This window comes from Somniosus microcephalus, chromosome 33 (assembly GCF_052327205.1).
Source record: "Somniosus microcephalus isolate GS21.2 chromosome 33, FLI_Smic_1.0, whole genome shotgun sequence".
Taxonomy (NCBI): Eukaryota; Metazoa; Chordata; class Chondrichthyes; order Squaliformes; family Somniosidae; genus Somniosus; species Somniosus microcephalus.
The window spans coordinates 20,714,096-20,726,926 of NC_141019.1; the positions used below are offsets into that span (position 1 = coordinate 20,714,096).

At 46.1% G+C, this 12,831-nt stretch overlaps 1 protein-coding gene across 2 annotated transcripts in view; it reads left to right on the forward strand.

The window, feature by feature from the left end:
- Nucleotides 1-12,831, forward strand: part of cd63 (CD63 molecule) — a 64,715-nt gene that overhangs the window by 37,514 nt on the left and 14,370 nt on the right. For both annotated transcript variants that reach the window (XM_085972710.1, XM_085972711.1), the window contains exons 3-5: nucleotides 7,929-8,117; nucleotides 9,940-10,014; nucleotides 12,437-12,529. In XM_085972710.1, the coding sequence (XP_085828836.1) occupies nucleotides 7,929-8,117; nucleotides 9,940-10,014; nucleotides 12,437-12,529 (357 nt within the window). The remainder of the gene's footprint in view (nucleotides 1-7,928; nucleotides 8,118-9,939; nucleotides 10,015-12,436; nucleotides 12,530-12,831) is intronic.

Genomic DNA, 12,831 nt, shown 5'->3' on the forward strand with positions numbered 1-12,831 from the left:
CGTAAATTATTTAATTTCAGTCGGATAATTACTTGTGATAATTCAACCTGTAATATACAGTCATTCCCCTCGTGGTTCACAATACAGTGGCATCTCAATTATCCACAGAAATGTTCAAGGGTAATGGGCGACCAGTAGGTATTGGGCTCAGTTGGCAAAGTTTTTAGGTTTTTTAAAGGGGCAGAGAAAGTGAGGCAAAGGTGAGCCAGGGTGCAGTGACTGATGCCTATCTCATTTATTTCTGTACTGAAAACCGAAAATGCTGGAAACACTCAGCAGGTCAGGCAGCATCTGTGGAGAGAGAAACCGAGTTAACGTTTCAGGTCGATGACCTGTTGGTCTTCTTGTACTCTTGAGCCCATGTATTAAATCTGGAACTCCCTTTCCCCCCCCCAAAATGCTGCTTGATTGCCATTTAGGAGGGAAATCGGGAAGCACTTTTTCCACACATTGTCGTGGAAATCTGGAATGCACTTCCTCAAAAGGATGTTCGGAGACAATGGGGCTTTCAAAATTGAGTGATAGATTTCTGTTGGGTAAGGGTAATGAGGGTTACGGAACCAAGGCGGGTAGATGGCGTTCAGGTACAGATCAGCCATGATCTAATTGAATGACGGAACACGCTCGAGGGGCTGAATGGCCTCCTCCTGTGTTCCTATATTGGGTGAGGAAGTGGTGGAACATGTTTGTGTGGCATGCTAACCAAGACCCTACCAGCACTTCTTCATTTAAGAGGTTTTCTCCTTTTTTGCAGACTGCCTATTGATCTTCTGGTAAAAGATTGCTAAAGTGTGCAAGAGTGGACGGTGCCACTCGCTCCATCTGGATTGTTTGCATTTTTAGAATAGGAATGCCACTTTCCTGCTTTTTTTTCCCCCATACTCTACAAATGTCTCTTTAATTCCCTCCTTAAAATGTGATTGACCTTGCTTCAGTGGCTGCTCGTGTAAGGCATTACCTCCTTGTAACCCCCATGCAAGAAAATAACATTCTTTGAACCGCTCCTGTTCTATTCTTCGAGTCTGAAGCCTGAGTTTTGGCCTGCTTTTTGTTAATCGACTCGCCGGCCAGTGGCATGCTAGTCGGTGAATCTGTTCAAAATGTTGTATTCAAATCCAGTTTCTCGGAACCGAGAGGAGCGGCCATGTGTCGTTGAATCATTGAAGTGGGATGAGTGCCAGCCTTTGTTCTTGACACCATGGATGTTCTTAAGTAATTGCTCCAGATAATAGGGTTCGAATGCATTTATTGGCTTTAATAGGATTTAAGCATGCAATGATGACTATTATCAATAATAATTGCATGCACATATTTAAGAGCACCCTTGCGATAAAATGAGTTACTGGAGAATTTGCATATTGCAGTTCTCGAGCTCGTGGGGCGCGGCTGATCAGGCCTTGTCCAATTCTGAAGTATCTATTCTAATCGCCCACCTTTCTTTCACTCTGCCCACGTGAGAGCCTGCATGTTTCCAACTCTGGCCTCTTGCGCATCTGCGCCCCCCGCCCCCCCCCCCCCCCCCCCCATTTCTTTCGCTCCACCATTGGCGGCCGTGCCTTCAGCCATCTAGGCCCCTAACTTTGGAATTCCCTCCCTAAACCTCTCCACCTCTTTGTCCTTTTTAAGGCGCTCCTTAAAGCTTCTTTGACCAAGCGTTTGGTCACCCTATCCTGATGTCTCCCTCTTTTTGGCTCTGTCAATTTTTGTCTGCACACCAGTGAAGCACCTTGGGCCATTTTAATACGTTAAAGGCACTATATAAACACAAGTTATTACTGAGATTGTGATTGAGCGGTTTGTGGTGCGGACTCTCGGCCACGTTTAAAAGCGGAGTTCAGGTTGTCCAGACTTTGCAGGTCCCGAGGGCTTTCAAGACATTAGTTTGTGCCGGATTATTTTGAGCAGCCTACAGGAACCCATCGTGCGGGATGCCACCAAGGTTCAAAGGGTTTTGCTGGGTGGGGGGACGGTGGGTGGGATGATGGGCTGACATCTGTGAACCATCTTCCAACATTCATGCTCTTAAATCTGGTTTCTGTAGACTGGCGGCAGACTTGTACACTTACATAAAACAAGTCTACGGGTGCTTTTATATTGGGTTAGTGCAGCTGGATTGCCAATAACTGATTTTATAATATAGACATAACAGGAAACGCTGGAAACACTCAGCAGGCCAGGCAGTATCGGTGGAGGGAGAAACAGAGTTAACGTTTCAGGTTGATGATCTTTTCGTCAGAACTGGGGAAAAAACAGGAAATGGAAAGTAAGGTTGGGGGCTGGGAAAGGGGGGAGGGGAATAAAAGAACAAAAGGGAATGTCAGTGATGGGATAGAAAGCAGGAGAGATTAAGAGACATTGAGATATTCAAGGGAAGGTGTAAATGGGACAGGTTAAGGAACAAAGGATCACGCTCTCCACCGATGCTGCTCTGGCCTGCTGAGTGTTTCCAGCGTTTCCTGTTGTTTTGGATTTCCAGCATCCGCAGTATTTTGCTATCGTTATAATGTAGACAAGCTGTTTCACCGTAACCAGAGGACACAGCCTGCGCTTGAAGTGGGGGTAAATTCAAAACTATGCTGCGGAAAGGATATTTCGGTGAGTGAGTGGGCAATCTATGGAACAGAGTCCCTCGGGTGATGATGGATGCAGTTAGTATTGATTCATTCAATACGAGGAGATTTCTTTCATAAAATAGGATACAGTATGTGAGTAATGTGAAACCTGTGGGTGTAACATGCTCGGGAGGAAGAGGTGACTTTGGGCCTATGGTTCCCAAAGCTCTCCACCATTGGGGTTTACCTCTCCATGACTGGGTCACTTGTGGATGAATTGATCGAGATTGATCACTACGATTAGTCAACAACTTCCATTATTGTTGCATCAGACTACCATGATGGTAGAAGGTGAACTAGCTGGACCTTAGTCTAGCAATTCCCATGTTCCTCAGTGTGGGTCTTGCCAGCTGTGAGCCAAATGTAACAGTCCCAGTTTTGGTGAGTCCTGGCAGTTTTTCCACTTTGGCTCGCGGCCATTTACACTCGACTCTCCCCTAGGGCGCTCCGTGCCCTTAATGCCAGAGAAAAAGTGCCTTTTTTAAAGCTGGAGGTTATAGGAGGATGGGAGGACAAGAGTTTGCACCTATTCCCTCCCTCACAAACTGGTACGATAAATGCAAAGCACCTTTCTGACTTGTTTTCCTTTTCTATTGAATTGACCCTGTGCCAACAGCAGTGTTCCTCTTTCCAGGGTTGTCGTGGTGTGGCAGTAGTGTGTAGACAGCTGTCACTTGTGTTTAATGTCCTTCAATTAGCCACTATAGGGGTGAAATCTCCTAGGATACAGGAATGTCTACTTGAGTTGGTGAACTGCACCCTTAATAACCAGGTGACCTACTGGTGGGATTTAAAATAAACCGCCTCGGCCAACTGAGAGCGTGCGAAGTTTCACACCAATGGACATGACCTGATTAACCTCCCAACCATGCACTCCAAATGTGCGCCAACAACTGCCACCGTCTTCCATTAATCCTTTTTGAGTCTGAAACCCACAAGGCCTCGTAGTCATCGATTTTCTTTCACACCCCCCGCCCTTGCTGTCTCTTCCTTCCCCGCCCCACCCCTTCCCAAAATGTGCTGATTTCTTGCTTGCGTACAGTTCCATGGGCACCGGTTGCCCTCCAGCGCTTTGACCAACACGCACTCCTAGCGGGGGTTAGTGGTCAAAAGTCCGCAAAGGTAGGGGGTTTGGCAAAAGCAAGGAGGAGGACGGAAAGACTTTAGGAGGACGTGGCCAGGTTGGCAATATGGGCAGACAGGTGGAAGATGCAATTTAAGCTGGATGTGTGGGGCACTACGCTTTGCGAGGAAAGCAATGAATGGGATTATACTCGATGGAAAGAATACTGAAAGGTGTGGAGGAACGGAGACCTATGGGCTCCTTGCAAGTGCAGGGAGATAAAGATATGGTCCCACCTCAGGGTTTTATAAATTGGGTGCAGAGTAAAAGAACACTGGTGTAAATACATTTGTATAAAACTTTGGTGTCCTGTTTCAGGATTCTTTTGTCCATTTTCTTTTCTCTGCAGAAAAGACCAAGAAATGAGATTTGAAAATGTATTTTCAATTAAGCTTGCTTAAAAAGGTGTCCAATTCACAGGACAGCAGGGCTGCCAGGTTTCAGACAAGTAACACCCTAGGGATGGTGAAAGATAATTTGACATTGCAGTGACTTTTCACACTTCAATGCGGCAACGATCTCATTCATTTGACCTTAGCAGGGGTTGTTGCCAAGTGAGGCTGGTGGACACATTCTCGGAGAGGGGAGGGGCTGGGAGTACCTTTGTCTGAAAGTTGGCATGCATGAAATGAAGGGGATAGTAACCCCCACCCCTTCCAATGACAGCTAGGATGTTGTGTAGAGCTTGTACAGCCCATCAAGTCCAACTTGTAATATTACAGGAGTATTGATTGCACAATTTTGCAGACAAGTCGGCTTTTTTTGGTGTTTCTTTACTAGCTACTGCCTAAATCCCATGACTGCAAAGGTTTCTATAGGATTCCTAGCCATTCGTGGAAACGTGTAGCAGCATTAGCTTTGTTACGATTGTTTGAGCCAGAATTGAGATTTGAAACATAAGCTGACCACTTCCTCCTCTTCCAAACCTCCGCACCCCTTCTCTCCCCCCCCCAACCCCCGCCACTTCAAATCAAATCAACTTTTATTGTTAGTGCACAAGTGCAGTACAACGAAATGTAGGCTTGCGGCTCCCGAGAGTGTACATTTAGATTAAGACATTTAAACATTCAACATTCATTTGGCTTGTAATACATTAACATAAACATAACCATAATAAAGTGCATTGGCAGATGTGCAGGCTTTAGAGTTTATTTGTGGAGTTCAGTAGGATGACAGCCCTGGGAAAGAAGCTGTTCCTAAATCTGGTCGTACGGGTGCGAATGCATCTGTAGCGTCTCCCAGATGGCAGGAGGGCGAACAGACTGTGGCTGGGGTGGGTAGGGTCTTTGATGATGGACCGTGACCTCCGTAAACAGCGTTTCTGGTATATGTGCTCTATGGTCGGTAGCTGGGTGCCGGTAATACGTTGGGCAGTTTTGACTACCCGCTGCAGGGCTTTCCGGTCATAGTAGCTACAGCTGCCGTACCATACTGTGATACAGTTCGTCAGGATGCATTGGGAATAGACTGAAAATAAGAGACTTGCATTTCTATAGCACCTTTCATGACCTCGTGACATCCCAAAGCACTTTACAGCCAATGAAGTACTTTTTGAAGTGTAGTCACTGTTGTAATGTAGGAAACGCGGCAGACAATTTGCGCACAGCAAGCTCCCACAAACAGCAATGTGGTAATGATCAGTTTTTTTAGTGTTGTTGATGGATAAATATTGGCTAGAACAACGGAGAGAACTCCCCTGCTCTTCAAATAGTGCCATGGGATCATCTAAATCCACCTGAGGGGGAAGATGGGGCCTTGGTGTAACTTCTCATCTGAAATGCAGTACCTCTGACAGTGCAGCACGCCCTCAGTACTGCATTAAGAGTCCGCCTTGATTTTTGTACTCAAGTCTCTGGAGTGGGACTTGAACCCACAACCTTCTGACTCAGAAGTGAGAGTGTGACTGTAACATTAAATCCTCTCCATGTTCCACATTGTGCTGAGCTGTTCAGAAACTGGCTATTGAATCTTTAAAATCTTCATTCTGCCCCCGTAAAATGTTCCGTTTAAATGAAGCATCCTCTTGATCCTGCGTTATCTGCATTTGAATGTTTTTGTGTGCGGCATTGCACACCATGTTGCGATACTGTAGGACGTGGCAACGTTTGATCTTGCTGAGGACTGTTGGCAGGAGCTGTCCTAATTTACCTTTTGACGCAGTGTTTTTCAAAGATTCAGTAAATCTTGAAGTGCTCTCAATGAGAGAACTGAAAAACAATTTCCAAACTCCGTTGTACATTTATTGTTTAGCCTTCAGCTCATCTGCTAATGTGGTTTAATTGGAGCCTTCAATCCCACTGGGCATGAGTAACTATGTTTAATGAGATGCTCCTCTTTGGTGATTCATTGTTTTTGATGTCGCGCTTTCCTGCTGTGAATGTCTTCCATAGAGAATAAATGGATTCATGGGCACGATTACACGGCAGTAATTTGAAGGGTTTGAATATCCTGCACAGTGTCTAAGGACGTTTCTTATCTGAATAGTATGGCTGCAGTAGTACATTACTACTTTCAACAGTACAAAGGAGGCAAATGGCCATGTTTCTGACATCTAAGACCAGACGTTTCTTGGGTCCCAAACACAACCATCGAGTAGTGGAAAATGAGGTCCTCTTTCCGAAGAAAGGTCATTGACCTGAAATGTTAACTCTGTTTCTCTCTCCACAAATGCTGCCTGACCTGCTGAGTGTTTCCAGCTTTTTGTTAATGTGGATGCTGGAAATGTGAAATATTTTGCTTTTGTCCTTTTTTTTTTTCTCCTATTGGCTCGCTACAACTGTCGCAACACAGTCCGGGAGTGAAGCAAACCGATCCGCTCTTGTTTACTGTGGCTTTCTTCCCCTGCCCCCAACTGCCATCTGGTACCTTGCTCAAATGGCCATTCTTCATGGGTGAGCCTCGTTGGCGAGTGTTGGCAGGAGAATTTACTGTTCAGGGAGTCATTGTCCATCCTGGTCCTGTCGGGGAGGGATTTTCCAGCAGAAGATGCTGGATAATCAGAAGTGGGAACTCAAACTGGTTGGAAAAATTCCCCTTTGGGGCAGAGGTCAACTGTATTTATGACGCAGATGAGATCAGCTATCTCAAACGCAGACCAGGGATTGAACCTGGGATGTCTCTGGTCTGTGTGGTTTTGCTTATGTTGGCAGCCTACTTGCCACGGAGCTGTTGGGAACTGCTTTTCCTCATCTACGTATTGGCAGCAGTTCAAATCATTCCAATATCCATACTTCAACCACCATAGCAATTGTGTTCTAAGCCTTCCAAATTAATTACCGGGCAGTAAAGTCTGTATCTGCTTCTCCCAGTGGCTCAGCTGGTAAATGCATGGTCTGGAAGGTCTTGGGTTGTGTGTTGGCTGATTTCAGCTGGAGTAGCGACCCTGCAGTTGGACTTGTGGGTCTCCAGACTGGTGGTGGTGATGCGGAATCGGCCAAGGCCTAATCTTCCACTGACTCCTGCCATGTGTGTGGACATGGGGTGCAGATGAGATTAGTCCTAGTTGAGTTCCTGCCCTCCCTTCGACCTTTTTCCCTCAACCCAAGAGACAAATTGTCTGTTGACAGTTGCTGTATAGGTTTCAAATGAAGAATGTTGGGACCATACCTCAGAATATGTTGTTGCCTTCCAAGAGAGAAGGAAAGAGAATTGGAAAACCCTACCTGTTGTGGATATTTTTCCAATGCTGCACTGGCAGTGGGTGAGGTCCCTTGCTGTACGTGTACTTGCGACGTTTTAAGCTTTTATTTGTAGGACCTGATTTTGATGTTTTTGGCGGGGTTAGGCACGCGTTCTCCGACAGTAACTGCCTGCGCACTGTAAGCACTTCACATCTGGTGACCATGCCCAAAGGTGAACACTTATGATGTCTCTGGAAACTTGAGCAATCTGCAGCTTATTGGAAAATGACTTGTCTGTTACGTCTTGATAAATGTTTCCTATTATGTGCTCGAGTGTAGTACCCCAGCCTGGCCATTGTAAATGTTTCTTAACCCATTCACTGTTCAGTTGCTGTAAACCCTCTTGCATGAAGAAGTGATGGAAGGAGCGTTCCAACATGTTGTGATCCTCTTTCTCTCTCCGGTTTTAAAATTTCAAACAGGCCGGTTTCCTCTGCCTTGTTTCCTCTTCTTTAACCCCACCCCCCACCCCCAAAATCAGTATTAACCGTTTACTTTCTCCTCTTGTTCCAGATCTCGGGTATTGCGCTCATTGTGGTTGGTATTCTGGTCCAGACCAAGCTGAACGGAACACTGCACATCACCAATGTCGCTGCCTCCGGAGCTCCCATTGTCATCATCATAGTCGGAGTGGTCATCAACTTTGTCGCCTTCTTCGGTTGCTGTGGTGCCTGGAAGGAGAACTACTGCATGGTGACCACGGTAAGCGAGCCACCTGGGCTGTGCTAAACCTTCACCGCCCACTGCAATTCAGAAGGAAGAGGGCTATTTCCCAGTTAGTAAATCTGTCGTGGCTCAGAGGGGCTTGTTTTGTTTTTATACAATCGTCGTCGCGTTCCCCCCCCCCCCCCCCCCCCCCTCTCGTGGGTGATGAACACCAAACTGGTTGGGTCGAGCGGCCTGTTTCTGTGCTGTTCTTTCTGTGCCAGCATCTGGAAAGACTGGTTAATTGAGGTAAACTTCTGCAACGTTCCACACTGCCACCACGTGCAGCTTTGTTGAGCCGCGTGTGCAGGTCACCGTACCCGATTTCCTTCAAGGCGTTCCCAATTTTTTTTCGGCGTGTATTCCAGTGAGATTTCCATCTAACTTGTAGGGCAAGGGTTACAAGTGGCAGGTTCCTCCCCATATTATCTGTCATGCTGTGTGATTGGCATTCTTGTACTCATCCTGGTAAATATTGGGGTGCCTGTTATTATGCTGATGTTTCCAGGTGGATGTTTAGCTATGCTTGTCCCATGGTGGAAGAGGAATTCATAAGTCCTTGGGCGAGATATTCAAACACTTAGAGAAGGCAATTGGAGAGCTCTTTCAAATAGCCGGCACAGGCAGGATGGGCTGAATGGCCTCCTTTGCTGTATCATTCTATGGTACTATAAATTTGATTCAATGGCAATTTATATACTTTTTTTCTTCTCCTCTTCCTGCAATCCCCAAAAATTAGGGAAGAGGGGAGGGATGGTTGAGCTGCTCGGGCATGGTAAACTGCAGCTGCCAAGGTGACTGTTGTCATGGAGATGGTCTTGTGGTGATAGTGACGGCCCAGTGATGAGCTTCTGTGCACTGTTGCCAATGCCAGCTTGCTTGGGGAGCACCATTCTGCATTCCTTCCGTGATGTCGCTGGTCTAAATCTGGGATTGTTTTCCACCCGTTGGTGGTTGACTTCTCATGGTTTCTGGTCGCCTGGGATCCTGAGCATCCCAACAGGCTTCTCCATTTTTATTTATTTTTGTTCAGCTACCCATTGATATCTTCATGAAAATCCAATAAATACTCTGGAGTGTAAGATACTGCTTCCGAGATGTGATGAAGGCACTTTTTGGTGTAGTTATAAATGGGGAACTGTTGGCTGTGTCTCCACATTGTAGGAATTAATTGTGCATGAAATGTTATTTGGTTTTTTAAAATTCGTTTTTATGGGATGTGGGTGTTGCTGGCAAGGCCAGCATTTATTGTCCTTCCCTAATTGCCCTCGAAGGTGGTGGTGAGCTACCTTCTTGAACCGCTGCAGTCCGTGTGGTGAAGGTACTCCCGCAGTGCTGTTAGGGAGAGAGTTCCAGGATTTTGATCCAGCGACGATGCAGGATCAGCGATATATTTCCAAGTCAGGATGGTGTGTGACTTGGAGGTGGTGGTGTTCCCATGCGCCTGCTGCCCTTGCCCTTCTAGGTGGTAGAGGTCGCAGGTTTGGGAGGTGCTGCCGAAGAAGCCTTGGCGAGTTGCTGCAGTGCATCTTGTAGACGGTACACACTGCAACCACGGTACGCCAGTGGTGGAGGGAGTGAATGTTTAAGGTGGTGGATGGGGTGCTAATCAAGCGGGCTGCTTTGTCCTGGATGGTGTCGAGCATCTCGAGTTCTACAGTATAACTTCCTGTCCACTGTATATTGCAGTCCACCAGTGATTCGTGTAATAGTAATTGTTTCTCTATTTCCCTGCTCTATCTGAAAACACATTTGTCATATTAGGGAGCCAATCCAAAATCCTTTGCTGGTGAAATGTGAGCTTTTTGTCTCTCTTTAGTTTGCAGTGCTACTGATCATCATCTTCCTTGTGGAAATTGCTTCCGCCATTGCTGGTTATGTTTTCAAGGACCAAGTGAGTAGTGCATTGTCACATATCTGGAAAACTGCTGTGTTTGTGGATGCGTTTTGTTATACAAAGCCGAGCTTTGTAAAATTGCCTGACGTCGGCTATTGTTCTTGAATGAGAAGCCAGATTGTATTTATCTCTCTCGATGCTAACGTTATGTTTGTGAATGGATGTCCTTATAAGTTTGTTATTCCACAAAACAATAGGGTTCAAAGGCATTTATTGGCACTCGTACAAATTAAGCATACAATGTTAACTTATTGCCAATAATCACGCATATACACAATGATTAATAATTACACATACGCAGGGTCACACTTGCAATACAAGAATTCACTGCGTCACCCGTTTCGAGCTCGAGAGGAACGTCTGATCAACCTTGTCGAATTCTCAAGTATCTATTCTAACACCCCTCCTTTTATAAGCCTTTCTTTCACTCTAGCTACGCAAGAAGCCACATGTTTCAAAGTGTCACCTTGTCCAATTAGCTGGACTTCCGAGTCGCTCCCTAATTTTTCAGATCTATGGGCGATGCCTTTTCAAGGCTGGAGCTAACTGGGACAGTTGTGTGGCCGTTCCTTGGCAGCTAAAACACTGCCTGACCTGCATCCCCTTTACTAATTGGACATTGCTAATAGAAACTCACTTAAATTCTTGATATTAACTTTGGTTTTTAACCGTTTTCTTACAGTTGTGGGGTGGTGGGGGGGGAGGTGGGGAAGAAGGAAAGTAGTGGAGCAAATGCTACTGGGACAGCAGAGTTGGCTTTCCCATTTTCAGCTAATCATATTTGAGTTTCCCATGGGGAAGAGGAGAGGGGGCTGGTTTGGCCCTCTAGGTAAGTAAATGCATTGCACAGCACTAAATCATTCAGGCTGAGGAGGTCCCATGATCAATTCCCCAGTCCCTGCTGAGTTTTCTGATCTTGAGCTTAGCAGGGATGGTCTTGCAGCATTGCAATTGACCTCTGTTCTTGGAAAGGAAAATTCAACCAAGGTTCCTGCTCCCTTTTTCTATTCAGTTTTTCTTCCCCCCCCCCCCCCCCTCTTCTCTTTCCACCCCCACCCCACACACACATGTATGTGGTCATCTTGGGACAGAATTAGGCTTGGCTGGCATGTTCTCCTGACTTTAGTTTCCTGTGCCAGGTTTGGTCTGACATTCACTGTTTTATTCTTACAAGTCTGACCATTTGGGATGGGGGAATCTGGGATAAAGAGAAAACTCGAAACCCAGGGAAGACCTGGCTAGTAGGAAAGACAGCAGTCTTGGGTTATTAGAGCTTCCACAGAGAGGGGTGTAGGCTAAACTGTCCCGTAAGAAAGAACTTTCATTGATATAAAGCCTCTCTTGTAAATGCGTTACTTCGTTGGGTCAATGCAGCAGCCAATTTACACCCAGTGAGGTCCCACACATGGCCAATTGGCTGAATGACCAGTTAATCTGTTTTTGACACTTGGTTAAGGGAGGCATGTTGGCCAGGAGAACTCCCATAGCACTATGGCAGCTTCAACATCCACCTGAACCACCAGCACAGGCATGCAGGGTCTTGGCTTAGTATTTCAGCCAACCGATGGTGCCTCTGACAATGTAGCACTCTCTCAGTACTGCACTGGAAGTGTCTGTCCAGATTGTGCTGAAGTCCCTGGAGTGGGACTTGTACCCGCAATCTTCCGACTGAGGTAACGATGCTACCAACTGGGTCAAGTTGACCATGTAGGAAACTGTACTCCGGATATGGTTGAGGGAGGGTAGAAGATTGAAAATGACGAACACAAAACTTGTGCACATTTCTTCATCCAGTCCAAATTGTAATGTTTCATTATGCTGTTCGGTTTGAGTTGCTAGTGTAGACTTTCTGACCAATGTTACTTAATATTGATGGGGAACCCATTTATTTTAAATGGCTGGCTTAACTCCAATTGGATAATCCAGGCGACAGACTCCAAATACCCGTAGGTTACATCATCTCCATAACCTAGGAAGTCCAAACTGAAGCTTCTAGTTTTAAATGTTGTAGTGAATACAAGCCTCTTGTGACTTTTTTAATATGAATTTTAGATGATTCACTTGTATTGGGACGGTTTGGGGGAATGCTCTGGGAGCAAGTCGAAATGGGGGCACTCCGTTCTATCGAAGAGGGATGTATTCCATAAAGAATGAACGAAAAGTTCTAGGGGAACATTCCGATGCTTTATTATTGCCTTCTCTAGTTAGCGTCCTTGGACACCTGAGCAACTGCACAGTGCGTGGGATCACTGTGCATGTGATTTAATGCGAGCATCGAACCCTTGTTCAGTGTCTGTCATAGCTGCCTGGAATTTGAGGGATTGCATCAATCTGTTGTGCGGCTTAAGTTTTCTTTGTGTTGTACTGACTTTTTTTAATAAAATTTCATTTGAAATTTTTTTTTCCCCTCCACCGACAGATTCGCGATGCCTTTGAGAAGTCGTTCAATGAGACCATGAGGAATTACAACGAGTCAGCAAATGCCAAAAACATTGACAACTTGCAGCAACAGGTGAGATCAGGTCTTGAAGAATCTTTGGGGGAAAAATTTGGTTGGTTACCGCCGGGGGCGCTAGGGACCAGTTGTTTTGCAGCGGCGCTAAACACTACCACCACGATCTTCTGCGCCCACAGATCGTAATGTCAGTCAAGCGTGTAACGCCCCGGTATCGCCTCGGACCGGATATTGCGTCACGCCCCCTGCCTTAGCGCCTGCCGCTAGGAACAACAGGTAGAGGGGAACGTCGGGAAGGGGCTGGGGGAGCGCTATTTAAAGGCGGGCACTTCCTGCCTTTCCTTGTCTGCAAAAATTTT